The following is a 24431-nucleotide window of genomic DNA, read 5'->3' as shown; positions in this document are numbered from 1 at the left end:
AAGAAGCATGTCTCCTGTCTAGAAAAGAAAAAGAAAGAAATTAAGTACTGCTCTCTTAAGACACAAGAGTGGAAAAGAGCAAGCTCATGGGAACAGTTTAATCAGCCTTGACATCAAGCCCATGACTTAGGACTATTTAAATGGCCTGTGAAAGAAAGACTAGTTAACAGTTTGCAGAATGTCTCTTATCTTAAGTTAGCAAAGAACTTTTGATTTCAGACTTTGTGTGACTCCTAAAGGGTATTAGTAAGAAAAGATATGAGCTCCGCCCCAACTCATTGCTGTTCACAACCCTCAGCACTCTGCAAGGTTAGTCTATCGGCAAAACATAGACTAGATCTCTGTGCTGAGTACCTGCATGTTTTCTATGTATTTCCTCCACTTGTGTGGACATATTTCAATACTATTGTAATGCTGTCCATAACAAATGATGACCTATAGAATGTCTACTGCTTTATATTAATATTTTACTTAATAAAAGAAAATCTCACCTAGGGATTGTCTTTCATAGTGCGATATAGTACTAAGAGCTACACCAATGGAGTTTATAAAAACTTTTTTTTTTTTGGTTTTGGGTTTTGGGTTTTGGGTTTAGTTTTTCCTGAGGCTGGAGTCAGCAGAGCATTACACATCTTTTAGAACAGTGAGTGCTCATTACTTACTACTCCTGTATAATTCTATCCTGTGGTTCTGCAGACCCATTCAGATATAGTCTGGGAGAGAAATAATTTACATTTAAATCAGTAAGCACTACCTTGAGTCTTTTTCTTCAAGGACACTAGAAGATGATTTCTACCATTATATACAACACCACTCCTAAAAATTAGTGCTTTTGTCATAAGACCAGAGCAGGGGCCATTGGGATCTATTACTCTAAATCAAACGTGTACTCTCTCATAAAAGAAAATGCATAAATCACTCATTCTCATATGGCAGCAAAAACTCAGTAAACAAAGAGAGTGGTCTCTATAGTGTGCTGTGGCACAGTGTTCTTAAATGGGGGCATAGCTTACTGAGCAGTGTGAACAAAAATTACCTATCGGACCATTTACTGGCTTGTAAAAGTATGAGAAAATATGTTCAAATCTTTCTATGAGCAAGTATGTTCATCATCAAAAAGCAGAATCAAAATAATGCCAATGGAAGAGCTACTTACGCCAGAATAGAAAGGCTCACCCGACACACACAGCACATCCTGCTCCTGGAGCATCAGCAGGTCTCTGGCGAGATGTAGCCGAACTTTAAAAGGCTCCTCATTACCATCTTGTAGCAAGCAAACCCCTGTCTTCGTCTTCAGATACAAAAAAGCAAGAGAGAGAGAAGAATACTCAATCCACAGGTTATATTTCTCACAACTATGTATAGAAAAAATGTGGTGGATAACACTTAAGAGCTAAGGGCACCGCACTCAGTCATTCACACATGAATTCACAGAGGCACTAGAGGATGGATAATCAATTCAAGGAATATGCAAGTTGAGATAATGAAGACCATGCCAGAGAGACCACACTGAGACACAGAGGGGAAGTCCACATCAAAGGTGCTGCCTCACACTGAGAAACAATGAAATTATCGTGTAAGGCTTTAAATATAAAGGTAACAGGTCCATCAAAATACATTTCATATTCCATAAAATTCAACCTTTTAACGTTTGTAAGTTATAGTTTTGGATACACATATATATCCATAAAAATGAAAGATAAAAAAGAATAATTCTTAAAATCTGATTTTCATTCCTTATCATTGCCTCAGTAAGAATGAAGCTACTTTCTGTTTCTGACATAAAATTCAAAACTGAAACTTCATGCTTAGTATTTACGTTTCCACTGTTATCACCTCTATTTGTGAGCACATATGAAAGCATGCATTTGTATACACACACACACACACACACACACACACACACACACACTTGTACTTTTAAAATGTTGAAGATGAGGGTTTTAAAAACTACATAAATGAACAGAAATATTTAAAAACAGATTTTATTATGAGCTAGAAGAGAGGTTTTGTAAACTCATGATTTTGCTTATACACTTTTTTGGAAATTGTGCAAACAGACTGAGAACTTCTGAATTTGTTCTTCCTGACACTTAGTGTGAGTCAAGAAGACACCAGGAACAATGACCATTTCAAAGGTGCTGCTTTCCTTTAACAAGGACTGAGCTGTACATGGCTTAGTGGGTAAATCCACAGGAATGTGTATTCACCTTATTCAAGGACCGTGTGTAGTTAAATAAGAAATGCCAAGCATGACCTTGGAATACGTATCCAAGAAAATTAGCTGAAGCTCATTTCTTTATAATGTTTACACAAATACATTTAATGTTTAACATTAGTGCCTACAGGACTATTCTTTTTGAGAAGGGCATGGTAATCAGACGGATGTGTTTATTTGTACACAAAGATTAAATCTCAGCTGATTATTTGGTATTAAGGACACAGAAGATCTTCAGATTCTTTTGGAGTTTACTGATATATTGAAACAGCCAATTCTGAGAACACCATGGGGAAAATTGACAGACCATTTATGAACATTTCAAATCTATTAGGTATATTCTTCTCTAATCTCAAGCTGAAGTTCACGCAATGTATTGTGAAACTGAAGTCAGCAACTCAAATAATCACCGATCCTGACACACATGATCTAGAGGTGTATTAATGTTATGCTTATACACTAAAGTATGGTAATATAAAATATTAAACAGCCTTCTTTCCTAGATTTAAGCCTTTATGTTTCTATAGGAACAGATAGTTCTATATGTAGAGTGAAAACTTCTGCATTCTGTTACATATGGTAGCTGGGAATGTGAGTTAATTTTTTCACTCAGTGTGCGTTGGCTTTCTGTGATAAGACAGTACATGTAGTACAAAGTGTTTTGTTGTATGTTAGAACCAAGTCTTCAGTGAAGTCTCACAAAGCTTCCAGGAGCAGCTGCCATAAACACCTCAGATTATGTGTGCTTTAGATATGGAATTGATTTTTTGTTTGCCAGTGACTCACAAACCGTTTTTCCCCCTTTGAATGGTGATCAATATTCTGGGTAATTAAACCATACTATTTTATTGTATCATACTGTATATTCTGATTACAGCTTCCCCTATCTCATTTCCTCCCAGATCCTTCCTTACTCTCCAGCTGTCCAACTCTACACCTCCATATCTTCTTTCTCTCTTTAGACAACAAACCAGAAACAAGAATTTAAGAAAGTAAGACACATATACATACATAGACATATATTAACACATACACAATACAAACAAACAAACACATAAAAACAGAGTCATAAAATGTAATATACAAAGGACTAATACAATTCTTAAAAGGGCCAAGGAAAGCAATATGAGATAAAAGAAAAGAAAACGCTACAGAAGTGACAGTGAGTTTTTAGAGGGTTGGCCATTACTATTGGGCATGGAGCCAGCCCTAAAATATGGTTTATTTGCTCATTGAGACTCTATTGGAGAAAACTTAATTTACTTTTGCAAGCAGTTGCCCATTGGAACACCTTCTTAGGAGTGCAAGCTCGTGTCTGTAGGCCCCCTCTCAGCTCTGGGATACTGTTAGGGTAACCTGTGCAGGACCTACAAATACTGTTAAGGTTTCTGTAAAGGCTATTGTGCATTAGTCCCCTTACATCTGAAAGTCACTTTTTTATTGCAGTTGTCCATCTGCTCTGACCATTTCTTCCTTTTTTATTTTTAATTAAATCAGTTTACATCCAGATTTTAGCCACTTTTCCTCATCTCCTCCAGGCACCACCATCCTTCCCTCAACACCCCTGCCCCCTCCCCTAGTCCTCAGAAAGGAGAAGCCCTCTTCCCCTATGATCTGTCCCCAACCTATCAAGTCTCATCTGGAATGACTGTATCCTCTTCCTCTTTGGCCTGGCAAGGCAGCCCCACCATGGGTAAGTGATCAGCAAGTGGACACCAGAGTCCATGTCAGAGGTAGTCCCTACTCCCTATGTTATAGACCCCACAAGGAGAAGCTGTGTTGCCTAAGATCTTTTATTGCACAGACTTGTCTTAGCTATTCAGGTGTTGTGTTGTTTTTCCATATGAAGTTGAGAACAGATGTTGCCATAGGCTTGTTGTATATTGTCTTTACTATGGTTAGGTATGTGCCTTGTTTGCCTGACCTCTCCAGGACTAATAACATGAATGGGTGTTGGATTTTGTCAAATGCTTTTTCAGCATCTAAGGAGATGATCATGTGGGTTTTTTTTTTCTTTTGGTTTGTTTATATGGTGGATTGCATTGATTTGTTTCCATATATCTGCTCTGACTTTTATATCTTTTCTCATCTCTTTCTACATAGCTCCCTGATTGCTGAGACCAGAAGCTTCATGAGGACATCCAATTAGGACTGACTGGTTTAAAGTCTCTCACTCTGTGTGTTTGGTATGTGTGGGTCTCTGGATTTGGATTAGCTCCCATTTACTTACAAGAGGACACTTCTCCATTTCTGAGTGAGGCAGTGATATACGGGCATAGCAGAATATCTTAGGAACCATTTTATTGGTATGTTCTTTTTAACAAAAGAACAGTATTAGGTTTCCTCTAAAACCATGGACCATCTAGTCTCAAATCTTTGGCAAATCAGGCAGTGTTTGCCATGGATTTCATCTTCTAGGTTGGGCATTAAATCCAATCAGAGCGTGGTTGCTTACACTCATAACATTTGTGATACTGTTATACCATCTTATAATGTAGACAAGTCACCATTGTAAATGAAAAGGGTTTTTTGTTGTTGTTTTTGTTTGATTTTGCTTGGTTTAGTTGTTGTTTGTTTGTTTGTTTTGTTTTTGTACACTTGGTTGTTAGGTTTTTCCTCTGGTAGTTTGCAAGGTACCTTTCAGTTCTTTGAACAGTAGTTAAGTAGTGGTGAAAGTTCTAGTTAAACACCACTTCAACTTCTTTGTGTTAAATAAGATACATAAATATATTCTTCAGCAATAGTGCCCAACATCTAGTTAGTGAGGAGCAACTAATAGTCTTCTCAATAGACCTAGTTGTCAGGGGTTTCCATGGTGCCTCTTTGGCCAACAACTCAATTAGACATCAATCTAATTACATCAGTCTTGACACTGGATTTGATGATGAAATATGCCTACTTGGGGAATTGTTGCCAGCATCATTTTGTGACTTTATTTGTATTCTTTATATGCATATATTTTAATAAACTTAAAGAATGTATATATATATATTATTAATATGTATAAATGGATTAAAAGCTAACATATGCATTTAAGATAATGTATATATTTATCTCTTTGGTCTCAGTTACCTTACTCAGGATAATTTTTTATAGTTCCATCAATCCATTTACAAACATCATGGTTTCTTTTTTAAAAAATAAGAATAATTTTCTATTGTGCAAATATGCCACATTTTCATTGTCCATTCTTCTGTTTGTAAGACAACAGTTCATAATTAAAAATAATCTCATTTCTCTTTGTTTTGTTTTGCTTTGTTTGTGGTTTTTTATTAATTCATTCATATTATATCTCAGTTGTTATCCCATCCTTTGTATCCTCCCATTCTTCCCTCCCTCCCTCCCACCTTCGCTCTATTCCTCTCCCCTATGACTGTGACTGAGAGAGACCTGCTCCCCCTGTATATGATCATAGGGTATCAAATATCTTCTTGGTAGCCTTCTATCCTTCCTCTGAGTGCCACCAGGCCTCCCCATCAAGAGGATGTGGTCAAATATGGGGCTTCACAGTTCATGTGAAAGTCAGACCCCACTCTCCATTCAACTGTGGAGAATGTCCTGTCCATTAGCTAGATCTGGGTAGAGATTTGATGTTTATTGCACGTATTGTCCTTATTTTTTCACATATTGAGTAACATTAATAAAACTGGGCTTAAATTATACAATAACACTTTACAATACTTTACAATACTCATACTATTTTAAAACATACATATGTAAATAAGATGCAGGTGATAATTGGTGGAAAGTATCATAGAAACAGGTGCTATGCATTTCGAGCAGAATACATATTCAAGAAGTGACATAATTTGAAGAAACAATTGTGAGAAATGAGATGCATTTTGATGAAGAAGGGGAAGTGATTAAAGATATGGAAGGGTGAAATGCATAGCTCATGTGAGACAAGAATGGTAAGACAGAAGATATCCAAAAAAACTGAGCCTGTCTGATACATCAAGTGGTCACAGGACAAAGAATGTTGGAAGAGGATAAGTTTCAGACCCTTGTGTACTGTATGTTATAGGGCTTTTAGGGTCATAGAGATGTGAGAGGTTAAGCAGGATGTTTAACCTTATGTTTTCTAATGTTTGTTTGTTTGTTTGTTTGTTTGTTTGTTTAGACCAAGTTTATCTGTATAGCCCTGGCTGTCCTGGAACTCACTATGTACACCAGGCTGGCCTCAAACTAAGACATCTGCCTGCCTCTGTCTCCTGAGTGCTAAGATTAAAAACATGCACTTCTATACACAGCTAAACTTATTTATTTTAAATTTTTTCATGTTTTTGACGACTGTAAACATGAGCACCCGCTCTAAATCATTCTCACTCTTTTCTGGCCTCAATTACTTCCAACTTCTTTTTGTTTCAAATGTATTGTCTCTTCTGCGTATACAAACTAATGATTTTATTTGGCATTACTCCTAATATACATGTCCATGCCTGACCACTAAGGATTATATATGTGAGCTCACCTCTGGAAGAAATTGATATTCTCTGTCTCTCTCTCTCTGTCTCTCTGTCTTTCTGTCTCTCTGTCTCTGTCTCTGTCTCTCTCTCTCTGTCTCTCTGTCTTTCTCTCTCTCTCTTTATTTATCTCTCTATCTCTATCTCTCTCTGCAGTCATTGAGCACCTCTAGCTCCTCATCCAATGTCGGAACCTTATGGAATTTTTCCCAACTATGTCAATATGTTGTGGTGCTGGCTAGTCTTATGTCAATTTGACCACAAATGAAAGTTATATGAAAGGAGAGAACTTCAGTTTAGATAATGACTTCATAAGGCCTGATTGTAAGGCATTTTCTTAATTATTGATTGATGGAAAAGGGTTCAGCCACTGTGGGTGATTCCATTCCTGAGGTATTGGTCCCGAGCTCTATGAGAAAGCTGGATGAGCAAGCCATCGGGACCAAGCCAGTAAGCAGCACCACTTCATGATCTTTAGTAGAGTGGTATGCTAAATATAGAATAAATATGCTAATCCTGTGTTGTGTTGGGAATCCCACAGACACTTATTCTCTGCATTGTTACTAGTTGTGGACTTCTGTTGCATAAAGAAACTTTTGTGGTCTTTTGTTTCTTTTGTTTTGTTTTTCACTTTTTGTTTGATGAGGAATGAAAGCTACATGTAAGTGTGGGTATAAGGAGAAGTATTTAAAATATAATTAAGAAATCACATTAGTTTAGGAAAACTGCATTGGTAAATATTTAGTACCTATGAACATATCTTACTCGAGCAGTTGTTTACCTACAAGGCATGAGTTTCTTTCCATCAAGCAAGCTTTACATCTAGTTAGACAGATAAGCCATCTGCCATTATACCATTGGAGATCCCAGAGAAATTTTAATGCAACAGCATGGCTGCTCTGGCAAGGGATCACATCAAAAGACCTTCTAGATCCATGTGATCCAGCTGGTATGCAGACATACTCTGAATTACTGTATGATCTGCCTGGAGTAAACACCTTTAATCTCTCTGGCTGGAATACAGACATGCCTTTAATCACAACTTTAATCCCAAATAAGTATGTCTGAGGAACAGACAAAGTGAAGAATCAGAAAAGTTTCACAGAATGAGTCAGAGATAGAATATATGCAACTCTCATAAGAACAGACAGGAAAGAGAAGCTAATTAAGAGTAGTGCAGAGAGAGAAGGGTACAGCAAAGGAATACAGTTCATGGGGCTCAGAGACAGTTTTTCCAAACATAGCAATTCAGGGAAAATCCAAGAGAAGCCAGTTTGAATCAGTCAGCTTGAAGAGAAGTTTTGAGCCAGAACAGCTAATTTGAACCAGCCACCCAAAATTCAGAAAGAATTAGAAAGCGTGAGCTTATTCAGAAGCCAGTCTCAGAGGCTGAAAACATTCTAGGCCTGAGTTAGCAGGCAGAGGCCTGAAGATAAAGGCTTCAAGGTCTGGGCTTGCAGAAGATTAGACTGTATGGAGTCTAGAAACTCCATGCTTAGGCCAGAGGATAGTTATATATAAACAACTTGGGCTCATCTCAAGCCATATGTTAGTAAGCTTGGGTACAGCACTCATCTCATCCCATCATCTGAGGAAATAAAAACAACTTTTACAGGAGATACCTTGATGAGCCAATCATACTTGTGATCATAGGCTTTATAGCTGGGCAGAACTACTGATCATCTTCTTTGGCAAAGCATAGCACTTTTCAATACTGAGGACCAATTCTCATGGAGAAGACTCTGAGATCCATTCCAGTTGGATTACTCCAATTTGTTACTAAAACGTGTTTTGTTTTGCTTTGTTTTGATTTCAGGAATAGGGTCTTGCCTTCTGGAAAACAAGCATGGTCAATGTAAAAAGCCAGTACAGTTTTGGGAGACTCTTGTATTCTCTCTGACCAAAAGTATTAGGTTGAAAGAGATTAAAAATTGGTGCAGCCACTATGCAAATCAGTGTGGATAATCTTTAAAAGAGTAAAAATAGACATACCATAAGACCCAGAAATACCACTTCTGGACATATACTCAAACTTTTTGATATTCTGCCTCAGAGATAATTGTATAGCCATTGCCTCCTTAATAATAATAGAGAGAAAATGGAAACAAACTAAATGCCCTTCAACTAATGAATGAATAATGAAAAAGCATTGCATATGCAACTGTAAATAAAAATTAAATAATGAAATTTACTGTTAAGTTGATAGAACTTGAAGTATTATACAGAAAAAAGTAACCACAAAGAAAATCATCATGTTCTCTTTAATTTGTGGACCACAACTCTGAATCTTTATGTTTTAGTATATAGTATGAAATAACCTAAGAAACGAGGAAATAAAAAAGGAACAATGGAGGAGGGAAATGGTCCCTTAGGGATGGGGATAGTAGGAGACATGTGCTAGGAAGGTGATAACAGGGAAAGTGGGGAGAGAAGGACTTTAACTAGGGAAGAGGGAGGAAGTGTTATACAGAGGCAGAGTAGAGGAGAGATAAATAACACTAAGTATGCTTGAAAACAGTAGGGAAACATTATTTTACAAGCTTACTTAAATGCCTATATAATATACGTATGCATATTCAAATGTACTTATGTATCATAGTGTTTGTAAGGTCCTGAGGCATGGTGTGGCTGGTATGACCTACCCTCTACCTAGGGTCAGGGCTTCCCCTCTCCCAGAGACTCACTATATAAACCAGACATTTGGGGTTCAGTGACTCTTTTGTCACCTTTGCTGTCATTGCTGCCCTTGCTGCCCTTGCCCTTTTCCCATCTCCTGGCCCTCTCTCCTTCCCTTCCTCCCACTCCCTGCACATGTTCTCCCTTCCTCTCCAATAAACCTGCATTTATATATTATAGCTTTGTTGCCAATAGCTCATTGCATCTATTTAATCAATGTTATCATATATATATATATTAAGTAATATATATATATATATATTAAATAATACCACATGGGATGATCAATGATATCCCCAAGAGTCATACCTTATTTAAGTTTTTTTCTTAAATTAGAGGATGTAGAGGAAGTGGGAATTTTAAGTGTATATATTGCTGAAAAAAAAGTATTGATATTGAGGAAAGCACACAGGAAAATGGTAGATAGAAGCCTTGGACTCAGTGTTCCTCTGTGGATTAAGAAAACTGAGGGAACAAATTGTAAGGGAGCCTAATGATGCACCAATAACACAGAGAGATGGATAACCTCAAGAAAAAATTGGGTGTGCATTTTATCATTTGATAATCAATTGCATGTAGCTTAATGTGTGTTGAGAAATAGTAATTCACTTTACTCTCATACAGCCAACTCTAACCTGAAAGAAGCAGAAGCCAGACTGAAGCCGGACTGGGAGACAGTTAGTTCCATGCTCCCTAGTGCTTGCCCTCATTTTTTTCAGGTACAAATTAAATAGGGATGACTCTCCACATATCTTGCAAATAATATCATGTTATTTGCACCCTTTTAACTGATACAAGTCTCAGGAAATATTATGAGCTCAGATGCCCATCAAGTGTAAACACATTGTCAATGGAGGAGAAACTCAGTAACAGACTCCTCTGTAACTAGTGAATCATTTTCCCCTAAAGCCATACAACTGGAGGACTAGGATTAACTATTATATAGAGAGGTTTGCTTTCCCCTTCCCCGTGATTGCTTTTGTCCAGCAGCCTTCAAATATACCAAATCCAAATTTTGTATGAATTAAAAACCACGATGTATTGATGGCTCAACACTTTAGTATACTCTCATGACATATGTTCATCCTTTTTCTTTGTTGACATAAAGGTCATTGGCAAGCATTTATCTCCAAACTTTGAAAAATGTATGTGACATGTACAGAAAGATTATTATAAATCTTTAAATTTAACAAAAACTTTTCATAGGGGTCTTTCACAAATCTATACATCAGAATTTTTTCTATAAGGACATTTCTTATTGAAAATTTTTGATTTTCTACAATATATTCTGATCACAATTTCCAATCTCCCAACTCCTCCTGATCCATCCTACCTCCCTTACCCACACAGCTCTACACCATTTTTTCCCTCTCTCTTCAATGAACAAAAAACCCATAAATAAACAGAAAGAAGAAAAATCAAACATAAACAAAAAATCAGAAACTAAACTATGCAATAAAAATTAATAAGAAAAATAAATGCCCCAAAAAAGATATATGTGACCACAAAAATCTACTGAGGATTTTATTTTTATTTTTGTATTGGCACTATGTGAGCTGCTACAGTCTCTGTGAGGTCATCTGTGCATTAATTACATCAGTCCTGTTACGTCTGAGGGGTATTTTTTCCTTGGAGGCATTTATCCCTTGACCTTCTTTTCTACAGAGAACCCTGAGCCATGAGGGGAGGAGTTTAATGAAGACATACAACTTAACACTGAGTGGTCTGATATGCTTCACTCTATTCATTGTCCAGTTGTAAGTCTCTGCATTAGTTCCTATATAATTCAAGAAGATGCTTCCCAAATGATGACTAACTGAGGCACTGATCTATCAGTATAGATCTATGTGCATAGTCATTTGTCATTAGGAATCAATTTATTGCTATACTCTTTAGGAGAACAATAGTATATAGTTTTCCCCTACGACCATGACTTATCCATCTCAGGTTTTGAGACAACTGAGCAGTGTCAAGCATGGATTCTAATTCATAGATCCTGTTTTCTAATCTAATTTTTACTCTGTGCCTCTTGATTGAATAATTGATACTATTAATATGATATATATCAATGAGAAGTATTTGTTATGGTGTGCTATTTTCTTCTTTGTTTGATTTTCCTAAGATTTTTTTGTATGTTTTCTTAGATGTATAGTTAACATCTTCAGACTGAAGTTTTTCTCCTATGATCTTCTGTATAGCTGGACTGATAGATGGAAATTGCTCAGTTTTATTTAATTGTGCAATGTTTTTCTTTCTCTGTCTATTGTAACTGATGACTTTACTTGGTATTGTAGCCTAGATTAAAACCTTCGGTTTCTTGGAGCTTCTGTAGCATCTTCCCTGGGTCTCCTGATTTTGGATTCTCCAGTAAGAAGTCAGGTGTTCTTCTGATGGGCTTGCTATCCTAGTTATTAGTTTTAGTGTCCTTGTGTCTATTAAAATATTTTCTTTGTTCTGTCCATTGAGTGTTTTGATTCTTACATGTTGTAGAAAACTTGTTTTCATGTCCTGTATATTTGGTATTTTGTATGTTTTCTGTACTATATGATAAGCACCATCTTCTTTAGGTAGAGAAGACATTCTTCTACAATTTCTTTGAAAATTTTCCTGTGCCTTTGAGCTGGGTTTCTTCTCCCTTATAAGATAGTTTGTGATCTGACTCTACAGAGGACTACCGAGATAAGTGATTGGTATCAAGAGTACACAGAGGATGTCCAATGGAATCAGCAAGGCGAAATATCTGAACTCCTTGAGAACTACATTTATGGTACCAAAAACACAATTCTAGTTTCCAGAAGAGGGAAGCAATCAACAGTCCTACCCAAAAAGCTATATATGAAAGACATCAATGAATATCATGGAAATATAGCTCTAAGGATATATTAGAAACAAATATATCTTGGCAGTAATCAATAGTTCACTAATTGAAGTTAAGATTTACTCAAAAGAAGGAGATTGACCATGACCAGAACTACTGAGTGCTAATGAAGTAAGGTTTATTTGAGAGAGTATAAACCAACCACTAGTTTGTTTAGCCAGCATATTCTCTAAAAAGAAAATCTAGGTCTGGAGAAATGGCTGAGAGTTTAAGAACACTGTTTGTTCTTCCAAAGGTCCTGAGTTCAATTCCCAGCAACCACATGGTGGCTCACAACCATTTATAATGAGATCTGGTGCCTTCTTCTGGTATGCAGGCACACATGTGGGCAGAATACTGAATAAAAATAATTAAATAAAAATTTAAATATCTATAATCATTTACTCTTATACTCATAGATAAGTGTGGTCTTCATCCTTCATCAAGGAAACTTTCCTTTGTATCAGATGAAGATTACTACAGAATACCAAAACCAATCAATATGCAGAATTCTAAAGCCTAATCCCAAATCTGCAAAGCATTGCCACACCTAAGGCACAGGGAATATTGTGGAAGAGGAGGCAGAAAAAGCTTAAGAGACAAAAGACCAGGGGACTTTGTTGTGAGATTGTGGTTGTATCTCCTAGCAATAGCAGAATCTATACCCATAATGTTTCAACAACACAAGTGAGCAACATGAGCTGAACAAGGACATTAATAAGCATGACAAATGGCATCGAGAAAATGCAAGGAGGCCTCAACTCTACACAGAAAGCTACAGGTTAAATGACTAAAGCTGAAAAAGGGAGGTGGCCTTCCCCAAGCAAGAGCACATCAATCAATTGTCCAATGTCAGTCATCCTGGAAAACAACATGCAAAGAATATTAAAGGGACTTTACAAGGTATACTGGAATATATGTGTATATACAGATATGCATACAATAACAATTAGTTTTTTTAAAAAGAGGCCATTAATTTAAAGAAGAGTAGGGACAGCCATATAGCAGGACTTTGAGGGAGGAAAGAGAAGAGAAAAATTTAGTAATTAAGTCATAATCTCAAAAATAAAAGGGAAAAATAAAAAATGAGAAACAAAATCAATATTTGTTAAAGTGTTTCAAATGGAAACAGTCTTATCAAGTTTCTTCAATTTCTTTACAAGAAAGAGATATGGTTCCATTTGGTAATATTCTATACTTTGAATGTTCTACCACATGTATGCTTGTGTATTACTTGAGTGCCTGTTTCAAAGTCAGAAGATAGTAGATAGGCTAGGATAAAGGAACCAAGAAAAGAGAAAATGCCCAGCTCTAAGGCCTAGAAAATATTTTCAACAAAATCAAAAATTAAAATTTATCCAATTTAAAGGAAGGGATGCCTATCAAGATGAAAGAGGCCAAGAGAACACCAAATAGAATAGATAAGAAAAGAAAATCCTCCCACCAAAGAATAATCAAAACACTAAATGTACAGAACAAAGAAAAATATTAAAAGTGGCAAAGCAAAAAGGACAAGTAACATAAAATGGCAAAACTACCAAAATCGCACCCGACTTTTTAGCAGAGACCCTAAAAGACAGAAGGGCCTCAGAAGATGTCTTACAAACCCTAAAAGGCCACAGATGAGAGGCTAGACTACTATACCCAGCAAAGCCTTCAATAACTATAGATGGAGAAAACAAGATATTCCATGACAAAAACCAATTTAACTAGTACCTGTACATAAATCTATTCCTACAGAAGATATTAGAAGGAAAAGTCCAACTTAAAGAGGCTAACTCTATCCAGGAAAAAACAGGAATTAGATAACTTCACCTTAGCAAAACAGAAATTAGACAAGCATACAAACACACTACTATAACCAGTATCAAAATAAAAGGATCTAACAGTCACTGGTCATTAATCTCTCTCAGCATCAATGGTCTCAACTCTCCAATGAAGAAACACAGACTAACAGAATGGATGGATATAAACAGGATGCAATAGCCTGCTGCTTGCAAGAAACACACCTCAGCCACAAAGAGACATTTACTGAGAGAAAAGGGCTGGAAGAAAGTCTTGCAAGCAAACGGAAACAAGTAATGTCTAATAAAATAGACATTCAACCAAAAATTAATCAAGAGAGATAAGGAAGAACACTTCATATTCCACAAAAGAAAACTCAGCCAGGATGATATCACAATTCTGAACATCTATGCCCCAAATACAAGGGCACATACATTTGTAAAAGAAACATTAATACATCTAAACCACGCATTGATCCCCACACATTAGTAGTGGGTGACTTCAACACTCTACTTTTGTCAAAGGATAGGTCAACAAAACAGAACCTAAACTGAGAAATAATGACACTAACAGATATCATGAATCAAATGGACTTAAGAAATATCTACAGAACATTTTACCAAGACACAAAAGATTAGACCTTCTTCTCAATGCCTCACAGAACCTTCTTGAGAATTGACAAAACAAGCCTCAACAGATATAAGAAGATTGAAATAATACTTTGTATCCTATCATGTCACCATGAACTAAAGCTGGACCTCAACAACAACAGAAATAACAAAAATCCTGCACACACATGAAAACTGAACAGCTCTCTACTCAATAACTGAGTTGGAAAAAAAATAAAGAAAATAGGCACTTCCTAAAATTCAAATAAAATGAAAATAAAATATACCTAAATTTATGGGACACAATGAAAGCAATGCTAAGAGGAAATTTCAAAGTACTGAGTATCTTCATAAAGAGATAGGAAACATCTCATACAAGCAATGTAAAGGCACATCTGGAAGCCCTAGGAAAAAGAAACAAACATACCCAAGAGGAGTAGACAGCTGGAAATAATCAAACATGGGGTTGAAATCAATAAATTAGAAAGAGAACAATTCATAGAATCAATGAAGCCAAGAGATAATTCTTTGATAAAATTAACAAGATAGACAAACCCTTAGCCAAACTAATTAAAAGGCAGAGAGACAGTATCCAAATGAAAAAAAAAAAAAAAAAAAAGAAAGAAAGAAAGAAAGAAAGAAAAGAAAAAGAAAAGAAATAAAAGGGGAGACATAACAACAGAGACTGAGGGTATCCAAAAAATCATTAGATATTACTGCAAAAGAATATATGTCACAAAATTTGAAAATCTAAATGAAATGGACATTTATCTTGATAGATTCCACTTACTAAGGTTGATTCAACAATAGATCTTCACAAATCTTATCTGACAATGGGTGAATATCCAATATATATAAAGAATTCAAGAAATTGAACACCACTAAGCCAGATTATCAATTTTAAAAAATGTGGTACAGAACTAAACAGAGAATTCTCAACAGAGGAAAATCAAATGTCCATGAAACACTTAACAAAATGCCCAAAATTCTTAGTGAATAGGGAAATACAAATCAAAACAACTCTGAGAATCCATTTTACACCTACCAGAATGGCTAAGATCAAAAACTCAAGTGATAGTACATGCTGTCAAGGATGTGGAGAAAAGGGAACACTTCTCCACTGATGGTGAGAATGCACCCATCTTGGAAGTCAATATGCCACTTTTTCAGAAAATTGGGAATAGTGCTATCTCAAGTCCCAGCTGTACCACTCTTAGGATTATACCTGAAAGATGCTCCACTATATAATAAGGAACATTTGTTCAACTATGTTCATAGCAGCTTTATCCATAATAGCCAGAATCTGGAAGCTACCTAGATGTCCCTCAACCAAAGAATGGATAAAGAAACTGTGGTACATTTACACAATGGAATACTACTCAGCTATTAAAAACAAGGAAATCCTGAAATTTGCCGGCAAATGCATGGAACTAGAAATGATCATCGTGAGGAAGGTAACCCAAACCCAGAAAAACATTCATATTATATACTCACTTACAAGTGGATATTGGCCCAATATAGATGTTCTTTGAGAGACTCCACACAATTGGGAATCAGCACAGATGCTGTGACTTCCTGCTGGACTCTGGGCAGAGCCCTGAGAGTTGTATGGAAGAAGTAGGGATGAAAGGACCCGGAGGGTTCAGAAACACCACAAGTAGACCATCAAGACTGGCCAACCCAGATGCATGGTGGCCTACACAAACTGTTGCACCAACCAAGGACAATGTATGCCAAGAATCTAGACCCCTGTTCATATATAGCCAATGGACAGCTCATTCTCCACGGTTGTGGACTTCTTCTGACATGAACTCTTGTGTTCCCAATACAATCACCTCTCCTTGCTGGCAAGACCATGTAGAATTATTAGATCAGATACTTTTACAATTTCTTCATAATATCACAGGAATTATTTTTCATAAATCATGGAAAGGTTTAAACTATATGTCATTTAAAATATTACAGGTCAATTTTTAAATCATATTATAAGTAAAGATTTTGATCTTTTTGTTTGATTTTAACACTAACACAGCCACTGAGTTATAACTTGTGTTTGTAGTGGAGGCTTGTCTGTAGAATAAAATACCTAAAATTCTTAGGATAAGCAAAACATGTTTATCTATAAAATTTACCCTTTTTCTAAAAAATATAAAAAATAACATTTCGAGTGAATCTTACAGAATGAGAAAAATACAGTCATTTTCCTAAATTATAATGTTATTTTCCACAATGTGCAAGTCCATACATAATGGAAATACACCCATAAAGGGACTCTCATACCCTGAAAGAAATATACTTCACTTTATTTTAGCTTTAAAAAATCTAAATTAGTTCTATGTGAATTTCACATCATGTACCCCAAATCCACTCATATCCCCCTTCTCTTATACCCACCCTCCACCCTTGCAAACTTCTCCTACCAACAAAGAAACATATCTTATTGTGGCAGCTGTAGTGTGTCACAGTGTATCTCACCACATATCCAAGTTTCTAACTCATACCAAAGTTTAAGTGCAGTGCTGCATAGAATTCTGGTTGCCTGAAATACTTAAACAGGATCATGAAATCCTAAGGTATTAGTGATGATATGAATCACAATCTATTTCAAGTTAAAACAGCATATGTGCAGACAGCACCTTCCAGTAGCTTTCTTCTGCATCATTGTGCAGTGTGTTGCTCCTGGAGAAGAGCAGTTGAGTGATGCTCACATACTCTACAAAGAGTTAGGATGCAAGGCTTCCCAAGTGGCCTGGGTTTCTACCTCTAAAGAGTAAATGTACTTTGGTTGTAATGAGCCTTTTACTCATTTTTTTTTCGGGGGGGGGGGGAAGCAGTGTTTCATTGTCCATAGAGTCTGGCAAGTTGTTTGCTGTAACAATCTATAACTAGTAGAAAATCTTTGACCTACCTCCTCACAGGTAGTTCTGAAATCCATGTGCTGTGGCACTGTGAAGGATGAGGTCTGCAAAGACAGAAAGATTAAGTTGTTATAAGCAGCATGGAGATCAACACAGAACACAGACTTAGCATAATAAACCAAGATACTTCTGTGGGAAATCAATATAGGCAGCTTCTTAAAAGAAAACACAACAATAGGGGAAAGAAGACATCAAAAAAGTTCATCTCAAGCTTTGGCAAAGTACGGACAATTTTCAGTCATCGAGTGTGATGGAGACATGCCAGGCCTCTCCACCTGCTTTTGTACAGGCTGATTGGACATGTGGCAAGTCTCTTTTCTCAGGTTCTTACCCAACTGAACCATTTGTTTTGAAACCTGACTTTGTGAGAGGAAGAAAATCAAAGTTTAATTAAGTGTTGCCTTTTATCTGGTTATCTCTGAATGAGAAGTTAAATAACCTTACTCTTTTTAATTAAAAAGCTCCATGCATGAATAATTCTTTCTGGAACTAAATTTTTATTCACAAGCATTGTGATGTAATAAAGCAAGTTATTCATCAGTTTGCACAAAAATAAGATAGTTGAAAATAGAAATAACCAACAAACATTTTCACTTAGAGGTCACTGTGTAACTAAGTAGTAATTATGGATTTAAATATGTATGTTTTATAACATTTATTTTAGCATTTTGTTTTTACTGTTTTTTAAGCATAAAAATCCAAGCATTGTCAAAAATAGCATCTCTATACGGTAAAACAAAGCAGTGTCCATCTATGCATAATGATTACATAAAGAAAATTTCACAGAAAAATATATAGTCTTCAAACTAGGAAAATATGCTGCTCAAAAATTACTCTGTCTTTGAAAGGCTAAAGCACTTCCTCCTCTAACACAGTTTATGTATGAGATTAAGTAATGCTTGGTCAAGTAAGTTCAGAAAAGCAATACAGGAACAGCCTTAACTGTCCCTGATTATTGGCTCCCATAGGATTGAAACTGGCCATTTCCAGTAAAAAACAGAATATTTCATGTAACATATAAAGAATGCAGAATATGTTTTGGAGATTTTCACCTTAATTTTATTTTGCTAAAATGCATAAGATAACTGTTGCCATTCACTTACACAATAAGTCATTGGCAGATTTATGATATCATGGAGGATGCGGGATTTTGTCCAAAGCCTTCTCTGTATCTAATGAGATGTTTATGCTTTTCTCTTTCATATTATTTATATAGTAGGTTACATTTATTGACATATGTATATTGAACTTTCTGTTCGATTCTAAGATGTGTTACGTACTGGAAAAACATGATTTTATTTTTTTTTAATTTTTTTGTATTAATTTATTCTTGTTACATCTCAATGTTTATCCCATCCCTTGTATCCTCCCATTCCTCCCCTCCCCCATTTTCCCATTATTCCCCTCCCCTATGACTGTTCCTGAGGGGGATTACCTCCCCCTGTATATTCTCATAGGGTATCAAGTCTCTCCTTGGCTACTTGCTGTCCTTCCTCTGAGTGCCACCAGGTCTCCCCCTCCAGGGGACATGGTCAAATGTGAGGCACCAGAGTATGTGAGAAAGTCGTATCACACTCTCCATTCAACTATGGAGAATATTCTGACCATTGGCTAGATCTGGGAAGGGGTTTAAAGTTTACCTCCTGTATTGACCTTGGCTGGTGCCTTAGTTTGAGCGGGACCCCTGGGCCCAAATCTGCCTATCATATTGTTCTACTTGTAGATTTCTAGGACACTCTGGATCCTTTTATTTTGCTATTCTCCCATGCGTCTCTCATTTAGAGTCCCAATAGGATGCCTTCCCCTCTGTCCCAGTTTCCTGGTAAGTGAAGGCTTTCGTGGGACATGCCCCTTGGGCTAGTATGCAGATATAAGTGAGTATATACCATTTGATTCTTTCTGCTTCTGGGTTAACTCACTCATTATGATCATTTCTAGCTCAATCCATTTATCCACAAATTTCAGGAATTCCTTGTTTTTAATAGCTGAGTAGTATTCCATAGTGTATATGTACCACAGTTTCTTTATCCACTCTTCTACTGAGGGACACTTAGGCTGTTTCCATGTTCTGGCTATTATGAATAAGGCTGCTATGAACATGGTTGAGCAAATTTTCTTGTTGTGTGCTGGAGCATCTTCTGGGTATATTCCAAGGAGTGGAATAGCTGGGTCTTGAGGAAGCCTAATTCCCATTTTTCTGAGATAGCACCAGATAGATTTCCAAAGTGGCTGTACTAGTTTGCATTCCCACCAGCAATGAAGGAGTGTTCCTCTCTCCCCACATCCTCGCCAGCATGTGGTGTCGCTTGAATTTTTGATCTTAGCCATTCTGATGGGTGTAAGATGGAATCTCAGAGTTGTTTTGATTTGCATTTCCCTGATGACTAAGGAGGTTGAGCATTTCTTTAAGTGTTTCTCAGCCATTTGATACTCCTCTGTTGAGAATTCTCTGTTTAGTTCCAAGCCCCATTTCTCAATTGGCTTATTCGGTTTGGTGGTGTTTAATTTCTTAAGTTCTTTATATATTTTGGATATTAGACCTTTGTCAGATGTAGGGTTGGTGACGATTTTTTCCCAGTCTGTAGGCTGTCACTTTGTTCTCTTGACAGTGTCTCCTGCCTTACAGAAGCTTCTCAGCCTCATGAGGTCCCATTTATTAATGGTTGACATTAAGGCCTGGGCCGTTGGTGTTCTGTTCAGGAAGTTGTCTCCTGTGCCAATATGTTCCAGGCTCTTTCCCACTTTTTCTTCTAAGTGGCTTAGTGTCTCTGGTTTTATGTTGAGGTCTTTAATCCACTTGGATTTGAGTTTTGTGCAAGGTGACAAATATGGGTCCAGTTTCATTTTTTTACACATAGACCTCCAGTTAGACCAGCACCATTTGTTGAAGATGCTATCCTTTTTCCATTGAATGGATTTGGCTTCCTTGTCAAAAATCAAGTGACCATATGTGTGTGGATTCATATCTGGGTCTTCGATTCGATTCCACTGATCAACCAGCCTGTTGCTGTGCCAGTACCATGCTGTTTTAATTACTATTGCTTTATAGTACAGTTTGAGATCAGGTATGGAGATTCCTCCGGAGCACCTCTTATTGTACAAGATTGTTTTAGCTATTCTGGGTTTTTTGTTTTTCCATATGAAGTTCAGAATTGAACTTTCAATGTCTTTAAAAAATTGTGTAGGTATTTTGATAGGGATTGCATTGAATCTGTAGATTGCTTTTGGTAGGATGGCCATTTTTACTATGTTAATTCTCCCGATCCATGAGCAAGGAAGATCATGCCATCTTCTCATGTCATCTTCAATCTCTTTCTTCAGAGAAAAACATGATTTTAATTGTGGTGTGGCTCAGCCCTGGCAACACCTTTAATCCAAGAGCTTTATGCTTATATATTGTAAATAGTATTAAATAAAATCAAACATAAATAGGTGAAGAAGTGGAGCAAGCAACCAGTTGACAAGAAGTGAAAATAGGATTACTAAGAAAAAAAAAATAGAGGAAGAAGTCAGGAAAATGGATGGAAAGATCCACAAGAAGTAGAAGAGAGGGATATTCAGTTGGAAGGAGGTTGTTTGAGATGGTGGCATGTGGGAGGGTAGATTCTGGGAGGGCAACTGAGGGGAAAGAAGGTTAGTTGGTTGCTTTAGCTTACTCTCTGAGCTAACAGGATTTCTCCTCAACATCTGGCTCTTCAGTCTTTATTGGTAAAATTGAATGATGGAGATTTTGTGAGAAACAATAGCCTACCCTCTCATGGTGTTGATACTTTTGATGTATTCTTAGATTTGGCTTGCAAGTATGTTTTGAGTATTTTTTCATCTATCTTCATGAAGGAGACTTGTCTTTATTAATGCTATTTCTTCATAGCATCGTTATGTGGAGTCGAGAAACTAAAAATCACCAAACCAAAATATTCAATTAAAAAATGTGGTGCATAGCTCAATTGTCAGGCAGAAGAGAAGAACAATAAGACTTGAGAAGCATTCTTGGTTTATGAAGGCCACTTGGCTACTTTCTCATCAGACCTGGAGATTTGAACCTATGTTGTCCCTTTGCCTTTCTACATCATTTCTACAGTGTATATCACTTACAGTCAATAAATTTGAACCATGTATTAGGCAAAAAAGAAAAATGCAGTGCAGAACTAAACAGAGAATTCTCAACAGAATAATATTGAACTGGCCAGGAAACACTTAATGAAATGTCCAGTGTCCTTAGTTATCAAAAAGATGCAAATAAAAATGACTCTGGGAATCCATCTGACCCTCTCAGAATGGCTAAGATCAAAAACTGAAGTGATGGCACATGCTGGTGAGGATGTGGTGAAAGGGGAATACTCCTTGACTGATGATGGGAGTTCAAACTTGTACAACTACTTTGGAAATCAATCTGGTGCTTTCTCAGAAGAGTGGGAATAGTGATGCCTCAAGACCCAGCTGTACTGCTCCTGGACATATACCCAAATGATGCTCCACCATACTACAAGGACATTTGTTCAACTATGTTCATAACAGTTTTATTAATAATAGCCAGAACCTGTAAACAACCTAGATATCCCTCAACCAAAGAATGGATAAAAGAACTGAGGTACATTCACAAAATGGAATACTACTCAGCTATCAAAAGCAATGAAATCTAGAAACTTGCAGACAAATGAGTGAAATAACTCAGACCCAGAAAAACACGCATGATATATACTCACTTATATTACCTCAACATAGATGTCCTCTGAGAGACTACCCAGTGGGGGATCTAGACAGTTGCTGAGACTCGCAGCCAGTCTCTGATTAGAATGATGAGAATTCTATGGAAGAGTAGGAGATATGGAAGGACCTGGAGGGGTCAAGAGCCCCACAGGAAGAACATTAAGGCAGGAGGATCTGGAGCCTGAGGGGGGCTGCACAAATTGATGCACCAACCTAGACCCCTTGTTCAGATATAGCCAATGCACAGCTCATTCTCCAAGGTTAAGGGGCAGAGTGGGTCCTGCCTCTGACATGAACTCTGTTACTTGTGATTTGATCACTTCCCCTTGTAGGGAATGCCCTGTGGGCACACAGAGGAAGGGAATGCAAGCTATCAGGATGAGACCTGATATGCTGTGTTCAGAAGGTGGGGGAGGAGGGACTCCCTAACAAAAGTCTAGGGGAGGGGAATATGGCAGAAGAGTGAGTGAGGGTGGGAATGGGAAGATATAAGTTAGGTGATAACAACTGGGATGTACTATGTATAAATTATGATAATTTTTAAAAGGCCAAGTTTAATCACTCCTGGGCACATACTCACAATATGTTCAATCATGCCACAAGGGCACTTGTTCAACTATGTTCATAGCCCCTTTGTTCATAATAGCCAGAAACTAGAAACAACCTAAATGTCCCTCAAATGAAGAATGGGTAAACTGTGGAACATTTACACAATGGAATACTTACTCCTCAGCTATTAAAAACAAGAACCTCATAAAATTTGCAGGCAAATAGATAGAACTACAAAATATCATCCTGAGTGAGGTAAGCCAGACCCAGAAAAACACTCATGGTGTGTACTCACTTATAAGTTGGTATTAGCAGTGAAGTACAAGATAACCATCCTAGAGTACACAGACCCGAAGAAACAAGGTAACAATGAAGGTCCAAGAAGGATGATTGAATCTCACTGAGAAGGGAAATAACGTATAATTAAAGGGTGGAGGGGGAGCATATGATGTGATGGGTGGCAGAGGAACAGGAGGGGTTCAGTGTGGGGAAGACAGAGGGAGAGAGCACTGGATTCTCTGTGAACATCTAGAAAACAAGGGCATGGGAAACTCTCAGGAGTTAATGAAGCTGACTCTAGCTAAGACTTCTAGGAATAAGGGACATGGGGCCAGAAAGAGCTGCCATCTGTAACCAGGAAAAGCCTACAATGGAGGGATGAGGACACCAACTCACCCACAAAAACCTTAAACCTACAATTTTCTCTGAGTACCAAATGAACGGGATAAAGATGGAGCAGAAATGAGAGAAGGACCAAGCAATGACTGGCCCAACTTGAGACCCATGCCATGAGAGTGAGCCCACCTCTGACACTGTTAGTGACATTCTTCTATACCTGCAGACAGGAGCCTAGCATTACTGTCTTCTGAGAGGCTTCACTCATCAGATGATGGAAAGATGGAGAGACTAACAGCCAACCATCAGGAAGAACTAAGAAAATCTTGCCAAAGAGGAATGATGGGTTAAAGGAACCAGAGAGGTCAAGAACACCTCAAGAAAATGCACAAAATCAAGCAAGCTGGGCCCACAGAGACTCAATCGCCCAAACCAAAGAGCATGCTTGGAACTCCTACACATATGTGACAGAAGTGCAGCTTTGTCTTCACATGGGAACACTACCAGCAGGAGCAGGGGCTGTGTCTGACTCTGTTGCCTGCCTTTGGATCCCTTTCTTCTAACTGGACTGCCTTGTCTAACCTCAATAGAAGATGTTCGTAGTCCTACTTCAAATTGCTATGCCAAGCTGCGTTGATAATCATGGGAGGCGTCCCATCTCAGAGAATAAATGGAGGAGGAATAGAAGCAAAGATAAGGGAGAAGGAGGTACTATGAGAAAAGGAAGGAGAAACTATGAACTGGATGGATCTCAAGTAAATAAAATATATATTTTAAAAAGAATACACATGAGCTTGTGGCAATCAAAATGCTTCACAAGAGGGAATAATGCAGGGTATTGTATATGGATCTTCTTAGTCCACTGGGAATGGCAGCAGGAAGTATGGAAAGGCCTTAGCAGAATGTCCACTACAGAGCTGGGGATGAGATTGGAAGGTTGGAGAAACAAAGGGAGAGGTGAGACTTTGCAATTAGCCGGCTTGCTTCCCTGGTCAGAGTGGCCTGTGGGTTCCCACGGAGTGGGACCTGGGA

At 37.4% G+C, this 24431-nt stretch overlaps 1 protein-coding gene across 1 annotated transcript in view; it reads right to left on the bottom strand.

Moving 5' to 3' along the window:
• Sntg1 (syntrophin gamma 1) overlaps positions 1 to 24431 on the bottom strand; it is a 731705-nt gene that overhangs the window by 297156 nt on the left and 410118 nt on the right. The window contains exons 3-4 of the mRNA XM_051159373.1: positions 17516 to 17569; positions 1157 to 1291 (exon numbers count right to left, since the gene is read on the bottom strand). Of these exons, the coding sequence (XP_051015330.1) occupies positions 1157 to 1291; positions 17516 to 17542 (162 nt within the window). The 5' untranslated portion in view covers positions 17543 to 17569. The remainder of the gene's footprint in view (positions 1 to 1156; positions 1292 to 17515; positions 17570 to 24431) is intronic.

The sequence above is a fragment of the Acomys russatus genome, chromosome 2, assembly GCF_903995435.1.
Source record: "Acomys russatus chromosome 2, mAcoRus1.1, whole genome shotgun sequence".
Taxonomy (NCBI): domain Eukaryota; kingdom Metazoa; phylum Chordata; class Mammalia; order Rodentia; family Muridae; genus Acomys; species Acomys russatus.
Note: the sequence above shows the minus strand (reverse complement) of the source record. Positions and strands in the feature narration are given on the sequence as shown.